This window comes from Anopheles merus, chromosome 3L (genome assembly GCF_017562075.2).
Source record: "Anopheles merus strain MAF chromosome 3L, AmerM5.1, whole genome shotgun sequence".
Taxonomy (NCBI): domain Eukaryota; kingdom Metazoa; phylum Arthropoda; class Insecta; order Diptera; family Culicidae; genus Anopheles; species Anopheles merus.
Genome location: NC_054085.1, coordinates 27,882,041 through 27,895,759, shown reverse-complemented (window position 1 = coordinate 27,895,759; position 13,719 = coordinate 27,882,041). Strand labels below are relative to the sequence as shown.

The window sequence follows — 13,719 nt, the reverse complement described above, 5'->3', positions numbered from 1 at the left end:
GACCCGAACATTATTATTCATAAATGTCCGTATCATCTCGCTTCGGGATGGACGGTTTTTCAACAGGATCTAATCGCACAGCCTGTCATGTCGTGACGGCCAACTAGAGATGACAGTTGAGCTCAGCTTTTCTACTGCTATTCGGTGCAGTTAGCAGTTCCAGCACAGTTTCGGCGGTCCTCACAAATTCCCAGATCAATGTTTGATCGATCGATCTCTCGGTTGGAGCCGCAGCTGAAATGCCTGCGAAAGTGATGGAATGCGATGAAGAAAGCAAATTAAACGCTCTTTTTGCTTTCGGCATGATGCGTTTCAAACTTTCGTACTCTGCCAAGCATTGGCTGCTACTGTGCGAGATTTATGCAACCGTGGCAAGACGGGTTTGCAGAGAGATATGATCCAAATTTATAACATCCCGTCTGTATTATAACTACCGACGCGTGAGGGCTTGAATATATAATCTCATCATTTGTTTGGTTTCGTAAGTTGCATGCACCAAACCAAAATCCGCCGGGGACAGACCACTACTGCGTGCGTAGCATTAAAATAGTTTATTTATTTGTGCCACCCTTTGTTTGTCCCAGCGAGAAGGAAAGGGGCAAGGATGATCCCTCTTAGCAGGTTAGCAGACGGCCTCCTCGCCCAAGGGGACAGTTATCCGTGTTTAGTAAGGTTTATAGGTTTCAATGATTCCTCTCCAGCGCTAAACGAATTGCCTGGCCTGTCTGTCTGTGACCGAGAATATAGAGAAATAAATTCCAATATTTACACCAATCATCAGCATGCTACGGCCCATCGATGGGATGGTTCCAGGCTTTGCTTTTAATTAAAACATATCATAGTAATTTGTGTGGCAAAAAGGGTCATCACACGCCAGGGCTGGACGCCAACTTCCCGTTCATAATCATAACCGATAAGCGATCGGGGTGCGCCTATTTTTTTGGTGGAATGGAGAAGGAGCATTTCGTTCCATCCTAAATCTGTCACAGCTTGAGCGCAGCATGGACATGGACGGTAAGAAAGAAACAAAACACGTTGTGGATATCAGATGGGATCAGATGAGCAATATTTTGCATTCTCGTTAATTAAGCCGGAACAACGGTCGTGGATTGGATTTGCTATCTGCGCTTCTATAGGCATGCTCCCTAGAGGGAACCATCCCAGCCCTCTTCCGACGAATCCGTTGCGCTTTTTTCGCATCAGTTTTGCATCCCTTGCTGTGTTACATGTTTGCACAACCATCATCATTGTCAATCATAGTAAAGTCGTTGTTAGTTGCTCCCCAGGAAAAGGGGGTTGTCTGTTGGCTTATGTAGCTGAACAGAAGGAAAAAAGGGTACAAAACAGCTTAAAACGAAAGTCCCAAACGAGAGCCTACAAAGTTGGGGGGCCTCTGTGGTGGCTAGAAAATTCCCCCGAAATGCTCAAATTTATGACTGTGTTGAGTCATTAATGACCTGCCGCCGGAGGTGGACTGGCAGTGTGTTGGTGTGTGGCGAGGGTTTTTTGGAAAATGCCTGAAATTTATTATCCAATCAACCTTGGATGTTGGTTCCGAACCTATCTAAGGCATAAGGCACGCTGAGGCTGGATCCGGGGGACACTAATACTGAGCTCCGTGTATTAATTCCCCAAAACATCGGTGTCTCGCTGGCATGCAGTCCGCCAAAGAGGGTGGATGGTCAGAATTCCTAGAGGCGTACCGTCATCTGAGCACGGTCTGGCTTGTGGAAGGAATCCATCCCCGCCAATTCGTGTGAAGGTACGTGGAATGGCATCTAGCCTGCTTCATTCGGAGGATAGAATACAAGCGCCACCACCTGGGGAGATGACACGCAAGCTGGCCTGGCCTATGTTAGCAGGTAGCGTTCGGGTTTACTTTCCCTCCGACTATCCTTACCCAATATTTCTCCCGTTTTTGTCGGCTAGTGAGGAGAAAGCGAGTAGAGCATGTTTTGTGTTTTTTGCACTTTAAGTTGACCCTTTTTTCTTCGATATTTCTCCTGCCCCCGGTATGGGATAATACCGACATCGGGCTGTGTGGTGTGTGCTATTAGGCGCACTTGAACTTGTTATTCCCGACGGTACCGACGGCCACCGGCAACCTCCATTAAAGTGTCATTTCAAATTACAAAATTACGTCTTCAGACACCGGCCAAACCCTCTTCTGCTGGCCATAGTTTCCAATTTCCATCTGTGACGTTTTGCGCACGTACGTGCGCTCAATTGCACACCGCATGGGGACACGGGCCTTTACCTCTCTGCCCCGATGGTGGGTATGCGTGCTACGACGGAGCAGTGACCCCTTTACCCAGGCAAAGTTCTTAAACTTAGACACAAAAACCATTGCGAAAATGGGGCTCGGAGAGGGAACCGTTTTTCGAAACGAAATGAGGTCTCGGTTAACCGCACCGTGTCATAAATAAAGGTTAGCGGCTTCGGGATGGTCGGTCCGGCCGCTGGTTAAGAACCGGGGAGAGAAGATTCTGTGGAAAACGACCCACACGTATATATGGACCATAATGGTACATTTGAGCTAGTGAGCGTGTTGGGGTTTACGTGGGTTCGGAAAAGTTGCAAATAATTTAGACAAAGTGATTAACTTAAGTCCACTGGGGCACATATTGAGTGGTTGAGGGTATACTTGTTACAGTTGGAATAACTTTCTGTTCTACGCATTACTTTTCTAGGTGGGATAGATGAAATAATTTGAACTTTTTACTAAAATGCGTACTAAACATAGTTTTCAAATATTCAGCAAGTGAAAACGGGTCTTTGTTGCTATATGTCGACGGAAAAATCGTTTCAAAACATCAAAACGTTGTGTTGAACGAACATAGTTGAACATTTGTAGGTCTACTAATAAATTTATTTTGATATTTTAACACCATTTTAGGTATTTGAGGAATATTTGCTCATCAATTACAATAATAAATCAAACAGAGCCTTCAAAGCATCATGGCATATCTGGTTCAAAGGCCAAAAGTCTTATTTCGATGTTTTATATATTGTTTTTGTTTTCATCTAATACTATTATATGGTTTAATTTGAGGTATTATAAATTAAAGTTAAAATATTGGTAGTAGAAAAATATGACTATTCAAAAAAGTAGGTGTAAAATACGCTTAAAGTAGATATATTAACAGAAAAATCCGGTTCGAAGGACCAAACACAGGTTTACAGTAATGAATTGATTTCTTAGCTAGCGTACTAGGCAACAAATATTCACTTACTAAAAACTAACGTAACTGATGATTCTAAGATAGCAAATTTAACTAGTAAAGCAAATTTCAGTATCAAGCTGTTCGATTCATCTTAATGGTTCTCTTTAATCTTAATCTATATCTTGATCCACCATTAGCAATGCCCTCAATGCATCGCCATCGCACTATCAGTGCCACGTCCATAACGTTTCAAAGCCTAAAATGTTGACCTTCTAAGGCCTGACCCAATCACATTGGCAGAAGGAAGAACCCAAGGATAAATGATGTCTCCAAATTTCACTGTTTACGAGAAACCTTACCAAACCAATAAGGAAATTAATTATCAAGATATCGGTACTGTCTCTCTTCCGAGCCTTCTCGATTGAGCTGCCGTTTCGTGCCATTTGCCCGGAACTTGGAAGCGATCAGAGCGCTTTTTGGCATCCTGTCAACGGCACACTTTCGTCCCGGCAACAGGAAAAAAAACAGTATGGCCCAGTTTTCTGCTTGGAATTATGTCAACACAATTACCGCACCTCGGGTGTAGCAGCAAAGTTTGGCTTTTCGGAGCATGATTTATGGTGTACTTCGGGGGAAACTATATGGAAAAAAGCACGCATACTCAAACCGTAGCGAGAATATCTTGTTATCAAGATTTATCAAAATTCTCCCGAAATCGACGTCAACCGATACGGCGTGTTCGGTGCAGCTCTACTTGTTTATCGGGCACAGTTTATCGTACTTCCGTACCGCAAATCCTTCCATTAATCCACCCAAATCGTCCAGGTTTAGATAGTGTACCGGCTACACTTAGTGGAACAAATAAGTGTCTACGGTTTGCGCGCAGTTAGTTATGATCTAACGCTTCACCGAAGCTGGTGGACAGTTTCGATCGCACCGAACGACAGACCGGACGTCTGAAGACAGAACAGAAAGAAGAAAATGGGTAAAAAAGTGCCTGCGGTGTGTGTGTTTCTGGTGGCGTTCCTGGTGGTTCTTGCCCAAGGAGAACCTGTCCTGGTTGAACGTGAGCTAGTCAGCACAGTGGATCGTATTGCGAACGAAGTGCACGAGAATGCCTTCGCAGTGGAAGAGGAGGCCGTGGCTGCAGACAAGTTCCTCGCGCAGGCTGATTCCGTGAGTCCGTTCCTGGTGGGTGGTGGGCCGGCGATGGCTGGCGCTTTCCCGGCCCAGGTTGCGGTACAGATCGGTACGGCTGCGTTCTGCGGTGGTTCGATCCTGAACCAAAATCACATCCTAACGGCGGCCGGTTGCGTGCTGGACGCGAACAATCATCTCATCGCCGCTAACCAGGTTACGGTGCGCGCCGGTGTACTGGTCGTGGATCAGAACGCACCAGTTATGGCGGTCAATCGGATCTTCCCCCATCCGCAGTACAACCCGTGGACGTTCGAGAATGATATCGCGGTGCTGCGGCTCACGAACAACATCGTGTTTCCGCAGGTCGCTCTGCCGAACATGGCACCGGCCGAGCTGAACCTTCGGATCGTGCCCGACTCCACCGTGTGTCAGGTGCTTGGGTGGAACTGGCAGCAGGCTGCCCAGAACGTACCGCTGCAGGTGTTGAATGTGCAGTACTCACCGCGCACTACCTGCAACGCCCAGCACCAGGGCATGCTGCACGACTCGATGGCCTGCACGGTGCTGAATCAGGCCACGCACGGTGTCTGTGCCCCGAACCGAGGCGGTGGGCTGTACTGTAACGATCGGCTGACCGGCATCATCTCGTTCGGGTTCGGCTGCGGCACGAACAACACGTACACGGTGTACACGCAGGTGCGGTACTACCACCACTGGATTCAGCAGCAGTTCGGCCGTACGGATACGCCGGTAGCTGGGCCAACGCCAATGCCGGGCGTTGTCGGTGGCGGTGGTGGTGGCGGTGGCACTGCCAGCTCCATAACACTATCCCTGGCGACCGTGCTGGTGGCGATCGTAGCAGCCCTCCTCCTCAACTAGCCTTTATAAACGTATAACAGTGGTGTACGAAGCGCCCGAACGAAGAAGTTAAATAAATCAATCATACGAAAAAAAAGGCTTACAAGTGTAAAGACCCCACGGTCGCTTTTATTCTGCCGCCTTTTCTACAAATCCGTACTCGGGTTCGTGCGCATTAAACCGTAGATAAAGAACATCAGTGTGTAGAGTATGCAGTAGCCCACGAAGATAACGTACACGATGTATCCGAACGGTGAGTTCGGTTGGTCCAGTGGGAAACCATTATCGGGAACGGGCTCCACCAACGGCGCATCAATCATCGACCGTGCGTCACCGCTTGCCGAGCTTAGATCGGACAGCTCCAATATGTCCACCGAAGTGCCACAGATGGAAGATTCATCGCGAGTTCGCACTGTCAACATAGCGACTGGTATGAGATGTTCCATGATAAGCGCACCCTCCAGGTGGAACTCGCCTGTCTCCGAATCTCGACAGAGTAAGGTATCGAGAAGATGTTTTAATGTGTGCCTCTGATCCGGTGCCACCTTGAGTAAGGTTTTCCGCAGCGCACCATCTGTCGTGCGCTGCCAGCAAAGCAGCGAAGTACCATTGAGCCGCTGGTCGGTTGGGGCGGACACTGGTGGATTTCTTCGCAACCGACCGAACGTACTGAGCACCACAAGCCGTTCATCTTCCCCAAAGGTCAGCATCCTGTCGATGGCCAAACTCGAGGTACGGCCTGTTACTTCCGCACTGCCATATCGCACCAGCAGTTGTCGCACACTTCGACTGCCTCGTTGCACGCAGGCTGCGGTCGTCAAAACATGTGGTCTAAGCACCTTATTAATAATCCAACCACCGCATGCTGCTCGCGCGTCACCTTCGACCGCAACCTTGGGCGAAGTTAAGAATCAGGAAGAAATCAGGAAGATAGAAACATAGAAAACTGATAAGAGAGGCATGAACTGCATCAACGTAGATCGATGTCGCAAAGGTACGCCGATCGAGAACGAGCGTATGAATTTAATGGCAATTAAATGTACATCACCATCTTAGTGCGCTCCGATAACATCCCTCGCTGATATCACTTACAAATTCGGGAAACTGAAACGACTCACAGAGTGCCGGGCCGCTCACGATAGTAAGCAGCGCGCCGAGGGTGATTAACGTTCCCGTGCGGTTCCGATTGCTCATGATGACACTTACCACTCACAAGCAAACGGTCACTACTGACCATCTGGCTCTCCTGTTCTCTTCTCGTGGCTGTGTGTGGGCCGGGCGCTATCAGCAGATTTGCACCCGCGCTCCCACTTCTGCCTCTTTTTCCGGGTGCGTCCAGCTCAAATTATCGCACAAATTCCGTGTTATCGTGTGTTGCGATTTGGCTGCCAGTATGTCGCCTAATAATCGGCTGGACATCGAGAAATAAACATTTGGTTTTTTTTTAATGTTTTTTACCAGAGCGTCGGTGATTTCTTATCGCGTTGACTTCGCATACTACCTATTGGAGGTGTACTAACAACAGCAACAAAACGGGCCAAAGCGTCTGAGATGACTCAACCAGAAAGTAGTAGAATCTCTCCGTTTGCGATGGTGAACAATGGAAAGAAAAATGCGATCAATGCAAGAGCGTTGCATACATATTTCAACACCATTTTTTTGTTCTTCTTTTCAGAGGAGTTTGCATCAACATTCTTTTGCTTTTTTGCGTCCCGCAGCGGTACGACATGGGTGAAAGGTTATGGATTTTTAACCACATTTTTCTATAATTTTTTTTCCCTTCACAGCTCCTATCCTGGAACCTCTGAAGCATCTGAAAGATCCTATTCGCTTTTCGACGCCGTCTGTATGTCCTGCTGGATCTCCGGAAGAGCTTTTTATCCGCAGCCCAGTACACCTTTATGCAAAAACGCATGAACTCAGGGATAAATAGAGCTTGAAACCTCGTCCTGAAACAACTCTTTCCATCCAACCAATCGATCGGACCTTCGGACATCGTGATACCGTCCAGAAAGAAATGCAATACCAGGAAGCTGATGATACGATGTACTAAATGGGATTCAGCTGCACTGTTCCCCGGTAGAAAGGAAAAGTTTGCGCCCCATTTGCGCAAGAGCAAGAACGCAAAAGATGGAAGAAAGATGAATGATGAGACTGTTCTCGTGTCTCGCCCTGTGTCGCTTGGCTTGGTTTCTAGGCAGGTTAAGCTCTTTTTATTCTTTCAACCTGCTTTTAACCTTCACCAGCTGCGGGACAGTATTGCGGGCAATACGCAAAAGGACACAAGATTCCTTACCCGATCACTCTAACTAATATTACATTCTCGTTTATTTTTAGTTCCGTTTTTTTGCGGCCATTCGCTACAAACTTACCCGGACCACTAGTGGTGTGCCTTATGCGCACCCCTGCATCTCGCTGTCTCAAACAGAACTTTTTTTTTTTTTTGCCGGTATAAAGGACCAACGCCGTGAATGGAATTTTTATTGTGCCCAAGAAGCAGCAAAGTTCCAACTTTTCTGCAGCCTCCGCTCTGCCACTTTCCACGTCGCAGTAGGATATGGCCCGAGTGTGCTAAATAGCTGAAAATGACGCAACTTGCCCCGTCAAGCCAAGTCAAGAAGATGTAAAAACATTCCTCGTTTACCCAAGTGCTTTGCAGCTCACTCTTTCGTGCTTTCTCTTTCTTGAAACAGCAAAAGCGTTTTTGCATTCGGGGAAACTTTCCCCCGAAGGATGGGTAAGAGGCCCGGGAAAACTTGAAGTAATTAAAAATGATAAATAAGAGAAAGGATGAACGGCGGGAGGAAGTTTCCACTTTTCCACCACTATATGCACAGCACAGTTCTACACCTCCGTGCGCTGCATTTTCTTTCCCGATTGCTTATGGCTTTATGAAAGTGAAACTTTTACCCCGGGCCCTTGCCGCGCGAACCGTAGAGCGACAGCAGAGTGGCAAAAGGTGAACCAACAAGAGCACGCCAACAAAGAAACAAAGGGAAGTAAAACACAGAAACATTGCCCCCTGTCTAAGAAAACGAAACATAAATGCCATCATAACACTCGGTTCCAGCCGGTTAAAGTGTTCTCGCTGGGCGCGTTCCAATGCAAAAGATAAATAGAGAGGGTGAGAGAAGGTAGAGTGTCGGTGGCGGTGTTGGTGGTGGCAGTGATTCTATATAAACAGAAATAAAAAAGGCCTTCTCGTAAATAAAATTCCAAAACAGCATAACTTCTCTCAAAGACACACACACACACACACACAAAACGAAGCAGAAAAAGACGACCAACTTTCAAGACCTGCCTGCCTGCCTGCCTGCGTGAGACACCGGCCACTCATATGGCGGCATGTTCAAAAACAAAACAAAAAACGAAACGAACCACGAAACGGGCAGCATCTCCCGTGTCGATCCGAGGCAACAACCGGTTTGTTCTGTCAGGTTCTTCCTCCCTGGTTCTTGTGTGTGTGTGTCCACACGGAGGAATTTAATAACTGCCCTTCCTGCCCTTCCCTGCAGCAGCTCCTCCAGTTGCTGAGGAGCAGTACCACGAAAAGTGTTACTTTTATGGTCAATGCTCGTAATTAAAATTTGCTTAACCAGTTAAACTATCACCGTTTCGGAGGACATTGCGTTTGTAGGAACCCAGGTGACCCAAGATTGTTTCTTCTTCTGTCTGTTGCTGATGGAGATTGTGTGTTTGAGGAGTGTTATGCAAGCCTTTTGCTTAAGAGTCATTAAGATAACGTGCGTAATACTGTTTGATTAATTTAACAACAAATTTTAAACGATGAATCCACTTGTCTCTTGCCCGAAGTTGAGAGATACGTCAAATTGTCACTGATGTATGATATGTACTGATGTATGATACTGATGATGTACATTGTACACTAAAGATACGGCATAACGTGTTCATTATTTTGTTGGTGAACAAATTTTATTTGAAATTTTGAGTTGAGGTTGACCTAGACAGTATATTGGCCAAAAAATGGCCATGGTATATAAGCTATCCAAAGTCATATGATGTAACAGAATTTCCAAAGATATCAATCTAGAAGAACGCATGACATTTAGTAACTAGGCGAACCAACGGTACTTCCGTATCATCACATCGCTTTTCTGAAGTGGACTTTAAGGATATTAATGGCTGAGAGATAAAAATCATAGCCTAATGTAAAGCCTTTGATGTCACCTTTGCTTCAAAATGGATGTAAAGCATATCCTTAACAAATCAATGGTTTTAAGATACAGCAGACCTTCCCTTATTACAGCAGATGTTAAGACTCTACCGGCTGCGGTGGGATTCGTAATCCATGAAAGAGGATTAAAGCTGTTCTAACCATCAGCCTTAACGTCCCTTAACGTCTCTTGAATCAATCACGAAATATTGCAAATAACCTGCATCAAAATGTGTTAATTGTTACCTACTTACAAAGGACGTATCTGCGTACATTGACGATTTACATGTTGTGAAGAGCATTTATGATCAATTTACATTTGGCATACACTGCTTGTTTTTTATATCATCTTTAAAAGGTAATTTTTCAACCAAATCTTCTCAAATCATTCAACATGTTTTTTCTACTATAGCGCTTTTCAGTTTCTAGACGACGCATTCATCCAGTTCCAAGGTCAATCATTGGAATTTGGAGAGGAGTATTTATGAATCTTTCAGCTCTACAGCATTTTATCTGTAAAGCGTCTCCAAGAGCTTCATTGCTTAAAAGTCGCTACATTACATTGCAAGAGCTTAATACATTAAGCTTAACAATGCATCTTCTGGAATAGAGAAAAGCTGCATTTGGTAAGAAGCTATATCACACACTACTAGATTGTCTACAGCGTTCTTCAACCAGGAAGCATCACCATGATCCAAAACAAACCAACTTCTCTATCCCGATGTTGCAGAATGTGCAGGATCTATCTACTGGAATTTCCTTGCACTACGAAACAGCAACCGAAAAACTTCTCAAACTCTCACCAAAACACCCAACAATACAACTTCCGAAACTATAATGCAAGCGTTAGAAAAAGTCTTCCCATGTCCCTCATAACCACAAAACACGCGAACTACCTGGCACACCGTCTATGTTATGGCGTGTTTTTTTTATTTATATATTTTTCCTTTACCCGTAAACCGCCCGAAAAAGCAAACAATCCTCCTCATTTCACCGTGGTTGTCCAATTTGTGCAACCAGCAACAACAAAACCCATCCTCATCCGTCCCGGTAAATCCATCCATTGCCCGTGGCGGCCGGGGCGTGCAAACGCGCCTAACAACTACTTCACTAATTGACTACCTTTGGTGTGGATTTCTCCTCTCCCCGGGCACAAACACACACACACGCACCCGTACTACCGGTCCAAAAAAGTTTGCATTTGCTACCGGCCACCACCACACAGGAACGGACCGGGTGAGGGCAAAAATAAACAAAACTACTCCACGTTTTATTTATTCGAGTAATTAGAAAGTTTGGTTGTTGTTGTTGTGCGGTCCCCGTGCTGGTGTTTGATCGGTTTGTGGTGGTCAAACATAATGCCTTACTCCCCCCCCAAAAAAAAACCGATGGTAATGAATCGATTCAGTTCGATTTTTGTCTACGATGTGGTCGGTGGATAAGGAAGAAAGAAACACAAAACTCACACTTTCACACGGCGGATCAAAGCGGCCTTCAGATTGAGGCTCCTGCGGGCTCCTTCGCTGCGCTGCGCCCTGCTGCTATACACCGCGGAGGTGGTCCAACACACACACGCACACGCACACACACTCACAAACGCACACGTTTGTCAAAGAAACTGTCAAAACAGCTCTTTCTTTTAACGACAGTCGTCTCGTATTACAAGCTGTGCCGCCCTGCCGAGTCGTTTCTTATTCGGTCGGAAAGGATAGTTGCGGGATGGCAGCTCACTTCCTTTTTGTGACCACAACATTCACACTTTCTGCGCTCTATTTCTTTGACACTCTTTCTTTGCGCTCAATTAATGCTTTCTAGTAAGAATCACTACACATTCTTGCCACCAGCACACACAAACACACGCTTGTTTTCACACGTGGGTATACACGTACCACTGCTCGATGCACTATTTACGTTTTATTTTCCACTCACTGTGAGGAATAATTCACTTTTGGTTACCTGGAAAAATGAAAAAGTGAAAAACACGACATAAAAAAGGATTAAATTGTAAATTAAACAACACTTTTAACACAGCACTTACAACCAATATGCTTGAAAAAGTACAAAATGATAGCATATAATTGAGTTTTTCCCATCACATTTCCTTGTTATTCCTTATAGCTTCACTTTTAAATGAAATTAAAATAAACAAACCAGCCAAATACAGCTGAAAAGGCTTCCGCAAATGGTCCCAAATTAATATACACAGTCGTAATCATCGATAAATCAAAGTGAGGTACAAAAGAGCAAAGTGGAAGTAAAACAGTAACATTGCTAAATGAAAAAAAAAAACAAACAAACAGAAGTGAATAAAATGGAATGTAGCTAAAGGGAAACAACAACAAAAAATGCCCAAAAAATAGGTTTTTTTGTGTGTTCTATTTCCCAGCTTTCCGTTTTGTTATTGTCGGAAAAGTTCGATCTATGCCGGAAAAACGGTTTTTCTTCAAGCCCCACCTAGCCCCATCCCCCCCAACTCCGCCCAAAAAGGCGCAAAAATAAAGGGACACCGTTCGTAAGCCTACAAAACACCAGAACGATTCCTTTCCCTAGCTGAACTGCAATGGTGCTGCGAATATAGGTCGAACTGTGTCTGTTGGGGGTAGGGTGGGCAAAATCGCGTAGTGGGAGGGTTGTCTCTTCCTGATTCATCGGTTTATTTCCTTTTTCGTCCTGTGTCTGTTTTTTTTTTCGTTAGCCATCACAAGCAAAAAATAAAACAATACCAGAAAAAGGACTCCGCATACCCTCTACGACACAGGGAAAGAACAGGGAGATTTTGTTCTAGGGATGGTGAAAATTTATGAGAATTTTCCTTCCCTTCTCCCTCCCAGTGTGTGTGTTGTCTAGCTGCTTTGCTGTCCAATTTTTCCTACCTCACGGTGAGCACGGAGTTCCGCGGAAAATGTTACTTTAAAGCGCTTCTCGCGTTAGCGTTATTGTTTGCGTCCATTTTGGTGTATTATTGTTATTTTTTTTTCTTGTCCCTTACCACAAGCCCGTTTCTTCACCCTTTTGCCTGTCTGTATGTATGGCCTGTCCATTTCTTTCCGTGGAAAAAGATGTAATTTAAAATGCCGCTTTCTGAGGAAAAGCAGCACAAAAACCATAACCGAGCAGCAAGGGAAAAATCGCACAAATTCCCGGATAGAAGTAAGAAAATACAAATCCCTTGATGGAGCTTTTTGCTGTGCTTTTTTCTACTTCTTCTTCTTCTTCTTCTTCTTCTTCTTCTTCTTCTTCTTCTTCTTCTTCCTTCTTCTCTTTCTTCTTCCTGTAACCGTTTGTTTACGCGCTTGAAGAAAGAGCCCGTCTCTTGGGGAGTCTTTTCTTGCTGCCGTACAAAAGCAGCAGCTCAAGCAGGGAAAAAAGCGCTTTCTTGTGCAGCCACAGAAAAGCAGCAGGCAGGTGGCAACGGCAGCACCAAACGTGGAAGAGCGAGCGAGCGAGAGAGAGAGAAGGAAAACAAAACCTCCCTTTTCCCTATTCCCGCTCATCAACAGACACACGCACAGACACGCTCGCTTGATTAAAGTCGAAATTAAAGTCGCCGCTGGAAGGCAGGATGGCAGGATGGTTCGATGGGTGATGCTGTAATGGATGCATCCAAGAAGGCGTTGCACCGAGCGAGTCGTTGCGTTCTTTCTCACGTTTGCGCTCACTAGTTTTCCTGCTCACTATGGACAATGTAAAAGTTCCACACCACACAGTGTAAACCAAGCGAGTAAATTTGTAATAATTACCATTTCAAACCCGAAAAACACATAAAAAAGAAACCACACACACACGCACTGTACGTTTTACGCGATAGAAATCATCCTGCGTGGGGTTTGCCTCCCGCTACCACACTCTACCGCACACGGAAAACACACACCACGCACACGCAGCGGCACACACGCACGGGCGCACGCACGCACGCAACACGCCACTAGGAGCCGAAAACTGCTTTGCCGACAAAACACAGCACACGCGCGCGCGAGGCGGAAAAACGTAAAACCCACTCCTGTTACGACCTGTTTTCCACCGATGCCACGACGTTACTAAATTTTCCACATTTTCGCTCGGTGTAAAATCGCCACCCTTCTGCGTGTGTTTCGTTCTCGGCGTCGTCGTGGATGGCAGTCGTCGTCGTCGTCGTCGTCGTTGCAGGGCGCGTGCAGGAGATTCGGGAAAAACTCTCCCTTCGTACAACCCCCCCCCCCCCTCTTGTACGGTCTCGGTGAGAAGCAAGTAGAATTTTCCCTCTTCGGGTCTGCCCGGCAGCCCTTGTGGCTGCAAAAAGGGTCCCTTTTTTGGTCGGTTTGGCAGGACGACGACGACGCGTTTTCAGCTCCCGCACGGTGAGACGCGCATACGGTTAGAGAGAAATAAGCGCGCGCGCGAGAG

At 45.9% G+C, this 13,719-nt stretch overlaps 3 protein-coding genes across 3 annotated transcripts in view; 1 reads left to right on the top strand and 2 right to left on the bottom strand.

Annotated features, from left to right (window-relative positions):
• The window catches only part of LOC121598775 (MOXD1 homolog 2-like), a 128,359-nt gene extending 114,908 nt beyond the window's left edge, over nt 1–13,451 (bottom strand). Inside the window, exons 1-2 of the mRNA XM_041926054.1 lie at nt 13,077–13,451; nt 10,805–11,292 (exon numbers count right to left, since the gene is read on the bottom strand). The gene's annotated coding sequence lies outside the window, so the exon portion shown is untranslated. The remainder of the gene's footprint in view (nt 1–10,804; nt 11,293–13,076) is intronic.
• On the top strand, nt 4,033–5,259 carry LOC121598776 (trypsin-like). Its single transcript, XM_041926055.1, has one exon. The coding sequence runs from the start codon at nt 4,146–4,148 to the stop codon at nt 5,181–5,183; it is 1,038 nt and encodes a 345-aa protein (XP_041781989.1). The 5' UTR covers nt 4,033–4,145; the 3' UTR covers nt 5,184–5,259.
• Nucleotides 5,263–6,444, bottom strand: LOC121598777. The gene is made up of 2 exons (XM_041926056.1): nt 6,255–6,444; nt 5,263–6,055 (listed from the first exon to the last, which is right to left on the bottom strand). The coding sequence occupies exons 1-2, from the start codon at nt 6,354–6,356 to the stop codon at nt 5,309–5,311; spliced, it is 849 nt and encodes a 282-aa protein (XP_041781990.1). The 5' UTR covers nt 6,357–6,444; the 3' UTR covers nt 5,263–5,308.
• Nucleotides 13,452–13,719: the final 268 nt, after the last annotated feature.